The sequence below is a fragment of the Monodon monoceros genome, unplaced genomic scaffold (genome assembly GCF_005190385.1).
Source record: "Monodon monoceros isolate NGI ecotype Baffin Bay Population unplaced genomic scaffold, NGI_Narwhal_1 Super_Scaffold_19, whole genome shotgun sequence".
Lineage (NCBI taxonomy): Eukaryota > Metazoa > Chordata > Mammalia > Artiodactyla > Monodontidae > Monodon > Monodon monoceros.
Genome location: NW_021703775.1, coordinates 28,162,965 through 28,180,831, shown reverse-complemented (window position 1 = coordinate 28,180,831; position 17,867 = coordinate 28,162,965). Strand labels below are relative to the sequence as shown.

Genomic DNA, 17,867 nt, shown 5'->3' with positions numbered 1-17,867 from the left:
AGAATTTGGATACACTCTTTGCCCCAGGGAGTTCACAGTAAGTGGGGACACCAGACAAAGATGTACAAACCTGAGGTGGGACTGCATTGGAGTTCTATCGAGGCCAAGTGTTCCAGGTCAGAAAAGGCCAAAGTCAATACAAGACTTTGGAATAATGGGGAAGACTTCCTGGAAGGAATAGGATTCTTAAGCATTGATGGAGTTTTGATAGGCTGGGAGGGAGAAGAAAACCATATTTTAGGAGGAGTCAGAAACCTTGGCAAAGGTTTGAGAGCAGACTCAGTGTAGGTTTAGCACAAGGATAAGGCATAAGGACAAGGGACATTGACGGTGTAGGCTGGGGCAGGACTTTGTGGGACTTTCAAGGGTGGGGTGGGAGGGAAGAAGGAGGGGTAGAGCATGATGGGTAACTGTGCTGGCCTGGCCGTGGCGGAGCCTGAGGCAAAAGGAAAAATCAGCAGTCCTGATCCTGTCTTTATTTAAAACTTTGATATTTTCTTCATCATGGACTGTTGGTGCTGGTTTTAATTTTTAAAATATCACATTAAAGTGTTGTTTATTTTGATTACTAAGCTTTTTTGTCTTTCTCTTAAATTTTGTGCCTGAGGCGAGTACCTCACTGACCTACTCTAGTCCTGACCCTGAGTGAAGGAGGGGAGCTTGAGGGAGGGCAGGAGTCTGGAGCTACCCGGAGATGGGGGGAGGAACAGAGTAAAGTTGAGGAGAGTAAGAGTAAGAGGCGAGGCAGGAGTGGGGGACAGTGGGGTTCAGAGGTACGAGGCTAGGGTCTTCTCTTGTCTCCTTAGACAGGTGCAGGCCTAGCCTGTGTCCTAGGTTGTGGGTAGGGGCCTGGTGTCCCATCCCTGGTGCCCTGCTTTTCAAGGTGAGAAAAGCTGCCCATGCCCTACTGGGAGATCACAGGGAGAGATGGAGCAGTCCCCGCCCAGGCACCACCGATGGCCTCCAAGACGTGGCTGTGGTCAAGTTTATATACTTCAAGCTTTCCTGGTGCCGAGACTGACCGTAAACATTCTTTGGCCCTGGCTGCTCCAGAGGCTAGTTGAGGGAATGCTGCTGCTTGTGGGAGGCTGCATTGGGCTGAAAAAGTCTGGCCGTCTCTCTCCCTCTCCACCTGCTGAAGCAGAGGTCACAGACAGGACCCCAGCTTGGCCCAGTCACATATGTCACACAAGCTGGCATGTTTCTGAGGATATGGGCCTGGCCCCCACCCGCCCTCTCCCAGTGGGGCAGTGGATTGGGAGTATGGGGGACTTAGGCGCCCAGTTTCCACTGCCAGAGCCGAGGCTAGAAGCCCACATCGGGGGTGGTGTGCAGGATGGGGCTGCTGGCCTGGCAGGAGGCAGCTTCTTGATGGTAGGCCCCCTTGCCCCTTTGAGGGGCAGAGCAATGAAGGAGCCTCAGAAGTGTGTTGGGAAGGTTATGTCGCTGAAGTGTTTCCTTCTTCTCCTCCAGTGTGATCCTTACATCAGGATCTCCATAGGGAAGAAGTCGGTGAGTGACCAGGACAGCTACATCCCCTGTACTCTGGAGCCTGTGTTTGGAAAGTAAGTTGGGGTGGCTTGGGTCTTGGCGTGGAGGTGCCAGTCTGGATAACCCACAGCCCAGCGGGAGAGATGTGGCTGCCACTGGGAAGTCCCCATCTCCTGGAGCAAAGCTGTGTTCCCTAGATCTTGCATGTCTGTAAGGGTGTAACCTCAGCTAGCACTTCCTTAAGCGCTAAAGGCTTGAGTCCTTGCAGAAGCTCCTAGTTAAACAATTACTTTGAAGATCAGAAATCTAAATGGAAACCCAGAACATGCATTTGCTAATTCTTCTTTTTTTTAGATCAACTTTTACTTTGGAATACTTTGAGATTTACAGAAAAGTTACAAAGATACTACAGTTTTCGTATACCCATCACTCTATTTCCTCCGCCATTAACATTCCTACCTAACCATGGTACATGTATCAAAATTAAGAAATTGATATTGGCGCATTACTATTAGCTAAACTCTAGACCCTTTTAGGATTTTGCCGATTTTTCCATTAATGCCCCTTTACTGTTTCAGGATCTAATCCAGGATTCCTATTACATTTAGTAGTTATTCTCTTTTACTGTTGCACGTTCATCTGTGGCAAATAGCGGAAGGATGTGGACTCAAGAGGGTAAAATGCTTCCTAAAATCTAAGAACGAGGGAAGGAAGAAGCAGTGCCCATTGCACGGGAGTAGTTCCCAGGCTTCCTGACTTGCTTGCTGTTTGGATGCGAGCGTATTTAGGGCAGAGAAAGGAGAATCTTGAGGGAGGTTCCAGCTATTTCTCTAGCACCTGTAGGAGAAGGCATGTACCGATATTGTCAAGTGACACACTGGATTCATGAACCGGTGTCTCTTGAGTTAGTTGTAGTCAGCTGGCCCTGCAGAGAGACCCAATCAGCCAGGGGAAATGCCATTTTTGAAGGGGAAACAGTCCTGGCCAATGATGAACTGGAGGGAAGGGCTGCGGGGAGGATGGTGGGTGGGAGAGAAGAGCCCTGTTTGGTGAACCCCAGTGGCCAGCATGGGGCCCCAGGCTGACGGGACCACTGAGGGCCCAGGGCAGGGTAGGGGAGCTAGTGTAGAAACACGCCTCTCCCTCTCTGTTTTACCATCTCCCTCGGATCATGGCCACCTGCTCTGCTTGGGGTATCAAGCCTCTGTGAGTCCACAGCAGAAGCTCTTTGTTTCTGTCACCCACGTGTTGACCAGCAGAATTCATGGGACATAATCAGACACAACTTTGATTTTGTCTGCCAGTTTCCCGTAAACATTTATTCTGTGCGGGTGACCTTCCTCACTCCCTGAGTGGAAACTGTGGCAGGCAGGCCGCTTTCCGCTCAGGTTTAGACAGTCCACTTTGCCGTCAGCCCACCGTCTCAAGTTGGTAACCAGAACGCGCATTCATGTGTCATCAGGAGCGCACCGGACGGCTGGAGGGCAGCCGCTCCCTCTCGCAGCTGCGTCCACCTTGGGCACAGCGTGTGCGCCTTGGGGGTGTGTGCGGAGGGGAGGAGGGTCTTTGCCCCGTGTCCCCCCCGCCCCTTCCTGCCGTCCTTCGCCATACTTGCAGGGCCAGGACTGGCGAGCCTGTGTGAGAGGAGGGGCCCATCTCAAGTGCTGACTTCGCCCCATCCGGCACCCTTTGGGCGGCAGATGTTTGCTTTCCTGTGGGCTTTTCAGACACCCCCTGAGCCCTCCTAACATAGCTCCTGGGATGTGGCAGGTGCTGTGTCCCTGTAGCGGGTGTCCCCCTCCCATACCCCCCAACCCGTTCTCAGATGGGCCGCCCCACGGTCTCTGGCTGTTGGAGCCCCAGGTCCCGTGGGACAGGCTTCATAGCAGCAGCCCCCCCCCTCCGCAGGCAGCGCTGCAGTTCCGTGCCCAGCCAGGACGGGAGCTCAGCTCCTCCCAAACGTACCCCCACCTCCTCTCTGCTACCAGCTGCTTGTGCTTCCTCCACCACAGCTCGGGTGCCAGGCTTGTGCGTCCCTCCTGCAGGGAACTCATTTCAGGGGAGAAGGGACAGCACTTCTACACTTGACCTCCGTGGGAGGTGACGGGGGGTCTCAGAGCACGGCAGGAGCTCTCTTCAAAGAAACCTCCACACAAATCCTCTCTTAATCCCACTCCAGAAGGAGTGGTGGAGCCCCAGGAGTCCGGAAAGTGGATCCCAGGCCATGCCCTTGGTAAATTTCTGGAGCTCCGGCACCTGGCTCTGGAGTTTCACATCTCTTGTCTCCAGGTGTCCCGGTTGAAACTTCATTTTTAACCTTGTGCTCCATTTCATTCGTCCATTCTGTGGTCCATCAGGCAGGCATCTGCTATATGCCCAGCTCAGATTATTTGGGAATACCGCACACACACACACACACACACACACACGCACACACACACACACACACACACACACTCTCAGACAAGCCCAGCACCGGGAGTGCTGTGGGTGGTGTGCTGTAAGAGCTATAGGAGGCTTGAGGAGGGTGGACTGCAGGCCAGTCCTGGGAGAGGAGGAGGAGACCAGGGGTGGCTTTCTAGCTCTTGCTCCAGCCTTGCCACCCACTTGAGTTTGCGCTGTGTCCGGTGACCTCTGGGAGCTGGCGTCATCATGACAACTGCCTACCCCCCCACAATAGGATGTTCGAGCTGACCTGCACTCTGCCTCTGGAGAAGGACCTGAAGGTTACCCTCTATGACTACGACCTCCTCTCCAAGGACGAAAAGATCGGGGAGACGGTTATCGACCTGGAGAACAGGCTGCTGTCCAAGTTTGGGGCTCGCTGCGGACTCCCCCAGACCTACTGCATGTAGGTGCACGTCACTGGCTGCTTCCCTGACTGTGGGCCGAGCCCTGACTGTGTGCCAGCCTGGGCCTAGCACAGCACAGACACTGTCTCTCTCAGTCAGCCCAGGTCTTATCCCCACTCCATAGATAAGGAAACTGAGACCTGGACTTGTAAGTGGTGGGATTAGCATTTGAACGTGCTTATCTGAAGCTAAGAACCCAGCTCTTCCTCGCGTCTATAATCAAGTTCTCCTTAAGGCACCGTAGAGGGCCTGGAGAGGGGAAGGAGAAGGGAGACAGACAATGGGACACACAGCCCCGCTGGGCCCCAAGGTGAACTCACGTGTGGCCAGCCCCACCCACTTCCTGCCAACTTGGGTCTTGTCTGGGTCTGATTCTTTAAAGCTGGACGTTGGAAACATTTCAGTTCCAATTCCATGTGTATGTAAAGAAGTCTTTTTGTCTCTGGGCCTCAGTTTCTCTGTGTGTGAAATGGGCTCCCCGGTCATGAGGAACAATCACACAAGGGTGCCCACGGTCAAAGTGAAGGGTGGGTGATGCCGTGCGTGTGGGTACATAGGTCACTGCACACACCTCTGCCCCCATTAGTGTCCTGGAGCGTCTCATCTTTGTCTTGTGTTTGGGCCTCAGCTCTGGACCCAACCAGTGGCGGGATCAGCTCCATCCCTCTCAGCTCCTCCACCTGTTCTGCCAGCAGCGCAGAGTCAAGGCCCCCGTGTACCGGACAGACCGTGTAGTGTTTCAGGATAAAGAATACACCATCGAAGAAATAGGTGAGTTCTCCCTCTCCTGCCCTCTCTCTTGTGGGTCCTCTCCTGCTGGATGTAACCACTGGACACAACCCACACCAGCACGGTGTGGTCTTGAGTCTCTCCAGGGCAGCACAGATGGACTAAACTTGCACTTGGTATTCTTGGGACCAGTACTTACCTGGGACACCATTGTGAAAATTAGAGGGCAAGGTGGGGCCAGGGTCAGGGCGGGTCAGGGTCAGAGCTCAGTCTAAGACCAGGTTGGGGCCTGTCTGATGAGATGAGGGGTGATGAGGGGTGAATCTGAAGATGAGGGGTGAGTCTGAAGCCAGGGTCAGGGTCATGGTTAGGATCAGTCTGCTTCTGGCTTTGTGTGGGCAGACTGGTCAGAGTTTGGGTAGAGCCCACGGCTGAGAAAGTTTTCTACTTAGTCATACTAGTCTGCCAGCTTCACCTTGACGGTACCTTCTGAGCCCCCAGTCACAACTCCTTCACCTGATACATCCAAAGGGTGGCAGGAAGCCCTGTAGCCCCCGTCTTGCCTAATGCTCTGGGTCTGCCTCATGCTCATGCCGAGGGTCCTGCCATGTGCTCCCCGCGTGTCTGAGATGCTCATAGGCCTGCATGGCCCACCCAGAGCAGCTCAGACTCCCCAGAGGTATTTACAGACCCAGCTGGCCCCTCGCCTCCTGCTGGTTTCGGAGATGTTTGATGTCAGAGCTGGTGCTGAGGTTGTAAAAGGGGAGGGAGGCTTTGGCTCCCTCACCTCAAATCCCCCTCCTCCTCCTTCGTTTCTCTGATTCTCCGAGGTCGTGGCTGAGCCAGGCTCCTTTCCATTAGGCCCTAACCCCTCCCCCAGTCTCTTTTCCTGTAGGACATGCATCTGTTTTAGGGGTGGTCTCATTTCTTTCTGCTAGTCTGTGAGCAGCACAGGAACTAGGGCTCATGGTCATAAATTCATAGGAGAAGAAAGCCAGAAAGCTGGAGTCGGTGAGGCCTGACATCTCCCTGTTTTTGCAGTTGAGGCCATTCAGACCACGAGTGGTTAACAACCCGCCCAAAGTCACGCAGCTGGTTAGAGGCAGACTCAGGTTCCTGGCCCGGTGGTCCTTCTCCAGTGCTGCGCTGCTTCCTTAGTGGCACCTATTAAAGTGGACAGGGCAGGTTTGATGGATGAACGTGTGTATGTGTGTGTACGTTAGAATCTGTGCTGGTGAACATGGGCTCACCTGAGTGCACAGACCTGTGTGTGTACGTGTGTATAGACACATGTGGACCCTCCTACCACCAGTCGAGGCCTCTGTCAAGGGGGCTCCAAGTTCGTGTTGCTGGCTGGTTGGCCAGGCTTGTCAGGGTCAGAACCACCGCCGTGTCCTCACCCCATCTACAGTACCAGTCCCTGACCCAACCCCTGGCAGGTAGAGCTGTACCTGGGAAGCACGCAGGGGAGGGGAGGGGTATTCACATCCAGTCATGCGCCTTTCCTAATGAGTGTGTGATCTCAGCTGCCCTGCTACCCAGCTGTGTGACTGCCCGGTGCTTCATGTCTGTCATCTGTGAAATGGGGCTAATAATAGCACTTACCTTTTAGGGTTACTTTGAGGATCAAGCCCTGTCAATATTTATGAAAAGCAGTGCCTGGCTCCTGCTTTATAAGCGTTCTCTGTTACTGCTATTATTTTAGCTACTGCTACTAATCAAAGAGATTGCATGAAACAGAGAATACTATTGAGAGCACTTAGATGCCCAATCTGGGAGAAGAGCTTGTGGAGCCTCAGAGTTGAGAGCAATCTGGAAGGGCTTCCTGGAAGGAGTGGGCTTTGGAGGGTGGGGAGAATTTGTATTGGGTGGGAAAAAGGAAGGAGAGCTTACAGAAGAGGCTTGGTAGAGTTGGTGGCAATGGGGAATCTGGATTTTAAGCCCAGAGCCTGTGGACAACGAGGTTTCCCTTACAGAGAACGAGACGTGAGGGCCAGAAGAACTGTGTCTGGGCTAGGGGTGAGGCTGCAGGGTTAACAGCTTCCCGAGGCCCTCAGGCCCCCCTACCATCTCCTGGTCACTCTGTCCTGGCAATTTTTTTGTCTTCTCTCTGGGGCAGAGGCTGGCAGGGTCCCGAACCCACACCTGGGCCCAGTGGAGGAGCGTCTGGCCTTGCATGTCCTCCGGCAGCAGGGCCTGGTCCCTGAGCACGTGGAGTCCCGGCCCCTCTATAGTCCCCTGCAGCCGGACATCGAGCAGGTAGGACCTCCACCCTCGGGCCCCAGAGCCCCTGACCCTCAGCTACCCCTCCCCAAGGACAGCTTGGATATCCCAGAAACACCAGTGGAGACCTCAGGATTTGGCTAATCCCTCGTTGTGGAGTTTCTCCACAGCCTGAATGGTTACCATTGTTGGCCTACGAGGGGACCTCTTGAGTCGGGCCTCCCCCGGCTGCCTGCAGGCCTCAGGGCCTGGGGAATGAGGCTTCTCCTCCATTCCCGTGTAGGCTGGACCTCTGGCTGCCCACAGGTCATTCTGAAGCCTCGCTGTTTCAGCCTGGCCACAGGGAGTCCTCCCCTGCCATCAGTCAGTGACATTGCAGATGGCCAACCCTGTGCTGGGCAGTGGGGAGTTCAGACAGGGCGAGCCTATGACAGAGAGGCAGAGTAGCCATCAGGAGGGCCAGGGGAATCCTCCCAGGCAGAGGGAGGGAGGGCAGAGGGACAGCAGGCCCAGGGGTGACATGGGGAGGCTTCCTGGAGGGGTTTGGAGGAGGGGGAGGAGAGAAAATGTTCCAGGCGGAGATGGGCCGAGGCAGCCTTTGTGGCACTAAGGTGCCTTTGTAGACATGCAGAGAACATCCTCTCTGCTGTTTGGAGCTGAGCTCTCCTCCCCTTGGTGGCGTGGCCACCAGCTCCCCAGAGTGGCACTGCAGGTGTTGAAATGTCAGCTCTTTCACGCTCATGTGAACCAGAAGAAGTTACGTCAATCCCTGCTCCTTCTTCTGTAAGATGGGGACAGAGATAACAGCCGGCTTGCAGAGAAAGAGGGAGCTAAGTGGTGGCAGGTAGAGTGGTTTCTTGTCGTGGAAGCCCTCTGAGCCCCCATCACTAAACCAGGCTCTCTGAGCCTCCACAACTGTGTACACCATCCCCAAGGCCGACTGCCCCCCGCCCTCTTCCGCCTGGCACAGTGAGACTCAGCAAACATCGCTGTCTCCAGAGAGCTGCCCTGACCCCTGATCCCCAGGTGCTACCCCAGTCCTCGGCCTGTGGGGCAGTGGGCTCACCCCTGTGGTTGGCCCTATGGTCCCCTTGAGGGCACCTCTCCTACAGGGTGCTGAGCCTCTCCGTGCAGGGCCTGGGGTTTCCCTGTCCTGTGCTCCAAGTATCCAGGGCAGAGCAGGTGGTCAGGAGATGTTGGTTGAATGAAGAGGGTGGCGAGAGAGCAGGGTCATGTCTCCCTCCCCAGGGGAAGCTGCAGATGTGGATCGACCTGTTTCCAAAGGCCCTGGGGCGGCCGGGACCTCCTTTCAACATCACCCCACGGAGAGCCAGAAGGTGACTTACCCCAGCCCAGGCTCAGAGCTGAGCAGGGTGGTGGACTGGTTGCTGCGGGGGGGAGCAGGTGGTGGCTCTCGGGCCAGGCTTTGGGCCACTCAGGCCTCACTCTTGTGCGGGCCTGGCCAAATGTCCAGCCAGGCAAGCAGCAGAGTCTTGGGTGAGCTGACTTCTTGGCTTCTCGGACAAGGACTGCCCACCCTTTGGTGGGAAACCCACGTGGATTTGAGTCATCCTTCTCTGCAGGTTTTTCCTGCGTTGTATTATTTGGAACACCAAGGATGTGATCCTGGACGACCTCAGCATCACCGGGGAGAAGATGAGCGACATTTACGTGAAGGGGTAGGAAGTCACCCTCCTTCCCACCCATCCCGACTCCACGGTGTCGCCCCTGCTCCCTCGGGGTTGGTGGTTGGTTGGGAAAGGGGGAACTCTGGGGTAGGGAATGTGGAGAACAAGAAAGGAAGGATGGCCTTATGGGAGTGGCCTCTGCCTCTGGGGGGTCAACCCCCACCAGATTTCTCCTTACACATTAATCTTTGCGTTGAACTTACAAGGCTTGAGGATATCCCTCAAGAGAGAAGTGAGAACATTTTGAAATTTATGGCACATTTGGTACATCAAATTATTTTTCCTTTATCACTTACCAAGTTCAATGACCTTCTTAATTCCTTGTTTGCTTACATTGAGGCTGTGTATTGTGCTGGAGACCTTAATTAGCCATGTTCTCTAAAATGTGTACGTCTAGTTGGATGGTTGGCTTTGAAGAGCACAAGCAAAAGACAGATGTGCATTACCGGTCCCTGGGAGGTGAAGGCAACTTTAACTGGAGGTTCATTTTCCCTTTTGACTACCTGCCAGCTGAGCAAGTCTGCACTGTCTCCAAGAAGGTGGGTGTCATTCCTGCCCCCAGGGGTGCTCGTCCCAGGGCTGTCGAAGAACAGCCCGATCACTGTCAGCCGTGTCACTGTCTTACTCCTACCGCTGCCCCGCCATTGCTGGAACCACCTCGGCTATCGCTGCGTAACAGCCACCACCATTGTCCCATCACTGCCAGCGTCACCACCACCACCACTCCTCCTACTTCTGCCATCATTGCCATCGTTAGCATTGCTGCCATCCCACAATCTCCCCCATGCCAGCGCTACAACCACTGTATGTGGCTAAGTCCAAATCCTAACAAACCAAGCCGCAGGGAGGGCCATGGGCTCGGAGTGGGGAGAACATTGGTAGGGAAACCCAGCACGGTCATCGGAGAGCGGTGAGGCAGAACCCCTAGGGAGAGCGGCCCCAGAGGGCTGTCTGGCCTTCGGTTTGGGTTGTCTGGCCACCCGCTAGGATCGGGTGTTGCTTAGCCAAGTCCCTGCTGCCTCCCCCTTTCTCCCATTTCTGTGCCTGTGGCCTGTGGCCACTGTCCAGGCTAGTATCTCTCAGACCTGGGGAGGCCTGGTGCCTCAGCCGGGGGAAGGGGCAGCTCCAGAGACCTCAGCTCTTTGTGGGTTAGCATCTTCTAGTTGAGGCCTCATCTGGGCCGTGAACTCTCTCCTCCTGAAATAGGCGGGTCCCAAGGCGGGTGGTGGCCCCGAGCCTGCCCTTAGGGAGCAGCCCCCCAACACAGTGAGGAGGGTGCCGTGGGCAGGCATCTTCCGGAGGCGGAGGGCCCCTCTGTTGGAGCTTCTAACTACCGCGTCCCGCCTAGAATCAGTTCCGCCTGCACATGCCCTCCTGTTCCACAGGGTGAATATCTCTCTGGAGTTTGGGTCCTGCTTGTCCTGTTTCCTTCCAGAGGTGGCGCAGGGCTCCAAGGCAAAGCTTCTGTGACTCCTCTTTCTGTCCTGAACGGTCGTGTGGCTTAAAGAAGGGGAATGTGTAATGGGCCTCGGCCGCCTAGGTCCTCTTCTTTCTCTTCATTGCATCCTTCCCCCGTGACCCCTTCCTAACCCGACAGACAGAATCATCTGCGCTTCAGAGAAACCAGAATGTTCCACTGAACATTCTGAAACCATCAAGCAAAAGAAAATATGGGTTAAATAAGGTTAAATGAATTCTTTCGCCCAGGGATGCCTACCAGAAAGCAGAGTTTAGCAACAGCCCTGGATGCTGTGCAGTCAAGGAAAGCCTAGCCTATTTGTAGGTTTAATCTTGTTTGCCTTTGTTCAGCATGTTTGTCTATCAGAAGATGTTTCCATAACAAACCAAATGCTGCATTTGCTGGGGAGAGCTCCAAGTCAAACAAACAGTGCCTGTCCTTGCTGTGGACGGAGGGAATGGGGAAGGGCGGCCAGGCCCTCCTTCAGGCCACCTCCCGTGCTCATCAAGCCCTACACCGGGTGAGGCGTGGCTGGGGAACCGAGGCTGAGAGATGCCGATCGGCCCAACACGGGAGGCGGGACCACCTCTCTGTTGTGACAGGTGGAGATGGGTGCAAGGAGTCGCAGGGAGCAGAGTCTTCTGTTCTTGCTACAAAGTAGGAAGAGAGAGAATCTCCTGGCACTGTGGCAGGTGATTTGAGACAAACGACAAAGGCGGGAAGCAGCTATTATTGAGTGAAGGAGAGAAAGCGGGAGAGAAAGGCAGAGGGAGAGGGAGCTAACTGGTGGTACCCGGCAGTTCTGAGGGCCCAATGGGATTGCTGATAAAGAATTTGAGGGGGCTCCATTTTGGCAACAGTGGGGTTTCATCTCTGCCCTTTAGATACCAGCAAGGAAGCAGAGAGTTGAACTGACCCACAGTGGAGTTCCAGAGGAAGAGAGGGGCTGAGGGAACCGACCCATTGGCCCGATGGCCCGCAGGACTGGGCTGGCCTTGGGAGAAAGAGAAGGCTATGGGGGATGCTGAGCCGGGAGGAGTCAAGGAGGCTGGGAGTGGCCCGGAGTGGTGAGGGCTGAGGGAACGGGACCTCCCCCCGGCTTGGTGCCAGGCTCCGGAGAGGGTGGCTGGAGGGGGGTGTGTGGCAGAGGTCAGAAGAGGAGGCTGGGAACAGTCAAGGGGTTCTGAAGTCATCCAGGAACATGAGGGAGGAGCTGGCTTGACCCGAGACAGGGCCATCGGGTCCCTCTGGGAGAAAGGACGCTGAGAGGCAGGGGGAGCCGTGCCCGCAGTGGGGCACCAATTAGCTGGTCTGGGCTAGGGGACTAAGCCTGGGGGCGGTTAGTGCAGGGGCACTGCGCAGCCTCTGGGCTCCTTGGTCCTGCTGCAGAGCCAGCCCTCTGCCGAGGGGCTCAGCGCCTCTGGCAGGCAGGCCCTCCAGGGACCCCATTAACCAGACGAGACTGTTGTAAAGTACAAGGTCTCCTTTCATCCGGCGGCTTTGAACCACTGCTGGTTGCCCTGGCCGGCTCCCCACCTGGAGCCCAGCACACCCACCGGAGCCGACCTGTGCGTCAGGCACCCACCCTGCAAATAAACAGCTAGTAAAAGGGCCCAGACTGGGAACGTAATGAGTGCCTGGGACCTGGGGGGCCATCCCCAGGCTGGAGCCCCAGCCCAGCTGCTCCCACCAGGGGCTGTTTGAACCTCTGGCTCATTACTGAACCCATAAACCGGGCTGGCCAGAGGCATGGAGGATGCTGGCGTCCTGTACAGGCAGGCCTGCAGAGCTGGCCATAAAAGCCCCGCCGGAGGAGGGAGGCACCTGCAGGAGGGCTGGGGCCCGGAAAAGGGGGAGGCACCAGATGGGGGTTGGGAGCGAGGGGCCAGGTGGGGACCTGAGCCCCTTCACCAACCCAGGCAGCGGTCCAGGCTGCAGCCAACTGCTCTGCAAGGTGATCATTCCTCAGGGGGCACTGGCCACGGTCTTTGGTCACGGGACCTCTGTGGGGTCCGTGTGATCTGGAGGGGCCACCAAGGCTGTGTACACAGGGCACCTGGGCCCAGACAAACCCTGTGTGGTCAGCAGTACTCCCTGACTCCCGTGGAGTCTGTACCCCTGAGACTGGGTCCAGGTCCCTGCTGTGACCTGGCACCCACCATCTGCGGGATGGTCAGTGGGTCCTTGCCACCCACTCAGGTAAAGCTACAGTGAGAGGACAGAGAATAGGTGTGAGTGGGAAAGCCCCAGGGACGGTCCTTTGGGTTGAGTGTGACTGGACCCAGGGGCAGATCCAGGCCTCAGCGTGCCAGTCCCCAGCCCTCAGCTGCTCCACGAGGCCTTGGTGGAGAGAAGCCCAAGACAGTGCTGTTCCAGGCTGACTGGTCTGAGGAAGTGGGGAGGGGACAGCAGTGGGCTGGTGAACTTCCCAGCACCAGGAGCTTTCGGTGTGCCCCAGGGCAAGCTCTTGGAGGTGAAGGTGGGGTGGGCTGGGGACACTGCCCCCAGTGCCAGATCCTTACAGTGGTGTGTCGGGGGGTCCCCCCTGACACCCAGGTTCCCAGCCAGCCCACCTTGTCCCCAAGATCACAGGGGCAGGATTAAGAGACTCTTGAACCTGACTGACTGCGTTGGAATCCAGCTTGCCTCTTCCCAGCTGGGTGACTTGGATAAATTACTCGCTCTGGTTTGCTCAAGATAGTATCTCCTCAGGTCGTTGGAAGCATAAATGATTTCATAGTGGGAAAAGGCTGATGCCTAAGAAGTGCATATTAATGTTGTTTTTATTAGCTGTCAGACCTTGGGCAAATTCTTAACTTCTCAAAGCCTTTGTTACATCATCTGTAAAACGGCAATGAGAACCTTGACTCATGGAATTGCGAGGATTAAAGGAGCTACCTTATGTCAAGTGAGCCTGCGTGGTACCCTCCTGGGCCCTTGAACACTGCCCTCTGGGGTCTCAGCAGTCTTCCTGCCAGGACCTGACTCTGGCAAGTCCCTAAGGGACGTCCCCCTCCACTGACTCCTCCAGGCAGCCTTCCAGGCTAGAAGGGACCACTGCTCCTCTCTAATCCTGCTCTCCTGCTTCCTCCTCTGCTTCTCCTCTGGGCCAGGATGCTTTCTGGAGGCTGGACAAGACAGAGAGCAAGATCCCCGCCCGAGCGGTATTCCAGATCTGGGACAACGACAAGTTCTCCTTTGATGACTTTCTGGGTGAGCACCATTTCCGGTCAGCACCATCTTGCCTGTCGGGGCTGCCCCAGAACCCCTGCTGTATGTTTGTGCGCCTCTCTCAGGCCTTGTGGGAAGGCTGGCAGGAGGATCAGGAAGCTGAGGGTCACTGGTCCCTGGTGCTGAGTGAGGTCGGTGACACAGAGTAGTGCCAGGGTGATCAGGGTGGCCAGCAGGGTGGCCTGCCAGCCGAGGTGGCATTGAACGCGGGGCCGTGTTGGAACAGGGAGTGCTGGCTTGGAGGACGAGGTGGAGATGGTGCCTTCACAGGGTGAGGTGTGGGGCCTGCTGGCTGGACTGTAAGGAGCCGCCCCATCACAGCTATAAAAGTTCACTGGGAAAATGTGGCCTATCCCTACGATAGGATGTTATTCAGCCACAAGAAGAAATGAGATCATGCTACACCATGGGTGAACCTTGAAAACACACCAAGTGAAAGAAGCCAGACGCAAAAGTACAAATATCGTATGATTCCTTTACATGAAATGTCCGCAATACGTAATCCACAGAGGCAGAAAGTGGTTGCCGGGGATTGGAAGGAGAGGAGGTTGGGGACCGACTGCTCGTGGGTCTGGTGTTTTTTTAGGGGTGATGAAAATATTCTGGAATTAGATAGTGCTGGTGGTCTCACAACGCTGTGAATATACTAAAAGCCACTGAGTTGTACACTTTACAATGGTTAAAATGGTGCATTTTGTTATGTGAATTTCACCTCAGTAAAGAAATAGTGAACCTGTGAGAAAGGCGGTCCAGGAAGTCACGAGTCCTATGTTGCAGTTCTGCTCTGCCACCTGGGGGCAGGGCGGGCTTGGACGAATCACTGGAGCCCTCCCTGTGTGGCCCGTGATTGCAGAAGTCACCGAGCTCTTGGGCCCCTGCAGAGGATGCTCTGAGGAGCAGCCCCAGCAGGAACGGGGACGAGGGCTGCCTGCCCGTCGGGCTGCTCTTCACCCCACTTCCCCCCGACCCCGAGCCTGGTCCCCTGAACTTGGAGGACTGGCAGCTGCTCCACAACTTCACTGTAAAAGATTCAGGGTGTCAAAATCATAGCACTAAGTTGGACTTTTGTTCTCTTACTTATTATTCTGGAATACATAATTCCTGTGGCAAAATTAGAAACCGGAGATAAGCAATGCCTCCCCTTCCTATTTTATTATAATCTCACTACCCAGAGATAACCTTCACTAATATAACTAAGATAACCTTCACTTTGGCGTGTATTATTATTTTGGCATGTATCTTATACAAGCAAACACATATGTGTTATATGTGTATTTTATACACATATATACACATGCGTATATGGCATATAGATAGCAAAATTGGTTTATGTTACACATACTGTCTTAGATCTTGATTTTGGGGAAAACAATATATTAAAAACATTCTTTCTGTCAGGAGTTATCCATCTGCATTGTATCTGCATCATGGTGCTTAATGTCCTGCCTGATGTCCCATCAGACCCTCATTAGTCCCCCCTAGGTGCGTACTCGGCTCGTCTCTAGGATTTCCTGCATGAGTGACAGCCTAGGCTTACATTTCTGGACCCTTTGTGCGTATCTTTCCTCAACTCTAAGAAGCAGATTTTTAGAGTCTTTGTACATTTTAGTGGTTTTTGAAACATTTTGTTCAGTAGCCCTCTAGAAAGATTTTACATTTTTATATTCTCACCTGTGCCCTGTTTGCCTTAAGGGCACCATTTTTCCTAAACTTTTGCTGCCAGTGTTATCTTTTTTTTAAAAAATTGCCAATGTGGTACCTCATTTTTATCTTTCTTTGCATTTCTTCATTACTTGTAAGGTACAACTTTAAAAATATGTTTGTTATCCATATTGTTGATGGGATTTTCTTTTTCATGGTTTTGGGATGGTCCTCTTTTATTGTTGATTTTCAGAGCTTTTTATATAGTAAGGACACATTACAAATAATTTCTCCATTTTTCAATTGCTTTTCACATTTTTATGGAATTTTTTTTTGCTTACAGACTAAATAATTTTTTTAGCATCAGTCTATCAATCTTGCCTTTATGAGGTGAGGCTCATAATTTTAAAATCAATTTTAAAAAGACAAACAAAAAATTGCATTTTATTGAATGAGAAAACAGTGTCCAAAATAATATTAAACAGGATCATCTTTTGTTTTAAAAAATAAAACTACTACTTTTTAACTCCATAGATTTCTTTTTTTTTTAATTGGATGTTTGTATATATTGTGAAGTGATAGCCAAAATAAGTTACGTAGTTAACAATGTTTTTTTCTTGTGAAGAGAAATTTTAAGATCTACTCTTTTAGCAACTTACAGTATTATTCAGAGATTTCTTTTTCCCCCTTCATAATGTATTTTCTAATTACATATTTTACTTCTTTTGAGCCCTTATTACTTTTATTTTAAAAATGATAGTTAAGATCTGTAATTTTGCCATCAGGAAATAATCCTATGTTTCCTTACAGTCTTTATGTAGATATAGTATATATAGTTTAATATCCTGATTTTTACTTAATATTATCTTGGGATCATGTTTAAAATGGGAAATAAACATTCATCTGTAGTTGAGGGATGGAGAGATGTGTAGATGGGTGGATAGATAGATGAATGCTGATAGAGTTGAACAAATGCTGGATAGAATAATGACCTGATTAATGGATAGATACAGTGCTCAGCAAATGGTAGCTCTAGAGGGATGTAGACAGTTAAGTCAAAGCAGATAGATGTATGGAAGGATAAATGGATGAATGGAAAGAAAGAAAGCTAGAAAAATAGATCCAGTCAATGAATACTTGCAGTAACTGAGCATTCCACACTGAAAAAAACCTAATCTCCTTTGTATGGTATTCAAGAATTGTTACCGAGTCCAGGCTTGCTCTGCTCACTGCACGACAGGCCAAAGAATTGAAGACGAGGTGTTGAGACAAGGAATACGACTTTATTTGGAAAGCCGGCAGACCAAGAAGATGACAGACTAAAGTCTCAAAATAACCATCTTATTAGGGTTTGGATGCCAGTTTCTTTTATAGCACAGAGAAGGGGAGGAGATGAGGAAGTAAAGTAAAAAGGCTATAAGTTTTGCAAATACCACCTGGAATGGCCAGCCTCCGGGAGAGGATGTGTTAATTTCTTCTTTCTTGTAGCCATCCACAGGTGGACAGGTTCTGGATATTTCCCTGAACAAAGGCACTTTGGTTTAACATTCAGGCAGAGGGGCAGAGTTCCCTGAGTATAGATAGTATGTATAGACATTATGCCATTATGTATAGACAGTATCCTTTTAGTGAACAAAAGCAGTGGAAAGCAAAGGTTAAAGTAAAAGAAACAGATCCAACATATAGTCCGATTTGGCTCTTCCCTGTTACAATTCCCCACTGTCAATATCCATTCCACAATCTTGTGGAAGAAGGGGTGATGACCGTTCTAATTGCTTCATCAGATGGATCTTTCTGGGAGTGTCCATCGGTGTCAGTGTTCCAAACATTGTTTCTTTTATTCCTCTCTGGAAAGCATCTCCTTTACACCTGTAGCCTTAAAAAATATTCACAGCTTAAAAGTTGAGAGTTATGATGTATTCAGTGGGAATTTTGAGGGCTTCAAGCTTGGGAGGGAGCACTTCAAGTTAAGGAATTTAGCGCTTTTCTATGTATGGGAAAATGCAAGAGTCTGGGCTCACTGAAATCACTCCCTTGATATGCACCTTAGCTATCTGGGGCCTGTATCCTGTATTCTCATATCCTGAGTTTCCTCAGGGTTCACCGGCTCACGTTGGAGGGCTGCAATCGCTAATGACTGATGTGGCAGGAATTATTCAATTTCTCAGATCCTCTCCTCTTGGTCAGTATTTTGACCAATATTTGGGAGACATTTCATGATCAACTTTTGTCCCACGGCGCTGGGAGGCTCATCCCAGATCAGGCAAAAATTCTTGGTATGCCACTCGAAGTGCTAGTTTTGGGATTAGGCCCTATTGATCATTAAAGATTCTCTGGATCCCCTATCTAACTATGATCCAGGAGACATTTTCCCTTGTTGCTTCTTCCCATACCTAGAATCACACTATTACAATTATTTTACATTACAAATGTGATCTATTTCCTCAAGATGTTTAGCCATAGAAGTTTTGTTGGAAGCCTGGTTACACACTGGGTACTGTAAGAGACAACGGTCTTATAAAATAGACAGGATATAAGTAATGCAGCTAGTAA

General features: G+C 52.2%; 1 protein-coding gene across 13 annotated transcripts in view; it reads left to right on the top strand.

Moving 5' to 3' along the window:
* Positions 1–17,867, top strand: part of DYSF (dysferlin) — a 222,354-nt gene that overhangs the window by 192,412 nt on the left and 12,075 nt on the right. For all 13 annotated transcript variants that reach the window (XM_029231978.1, XM_029231975.1, XM_029231971.1 and 10 more), the window contains 8 exons: positions 1,474–1,565; positions 4,172–4,342; positions 4,972–5,114; positions 7,192–7,331; positions 8,544–8,632; positions 8,879–8,974; positions 9,381–9,522; positions 13,556–13,655. In XM_029231978.1, the coding sequence (XP_029087811.1) occupies positions 1,474–1,565; positions 4,172–4,342; positions 4,972–5,114; positions 7,192–7,331; positions 8,544–8,632; positions 8,879–8,974; positions 9,381–9,522; positions 13,556–13,655 (973 nt within the window). The remainder of the gene's footprint in view (positions 1–1,473; positions 1,566–4,171; positions 4,343–4,971; positions 5,115–7,191; positions 7,332–8,543; positions 8,633–8,878; positions 8,975–9,380; positions 9,523–13,555; positions 13,656–17,867) is intronic.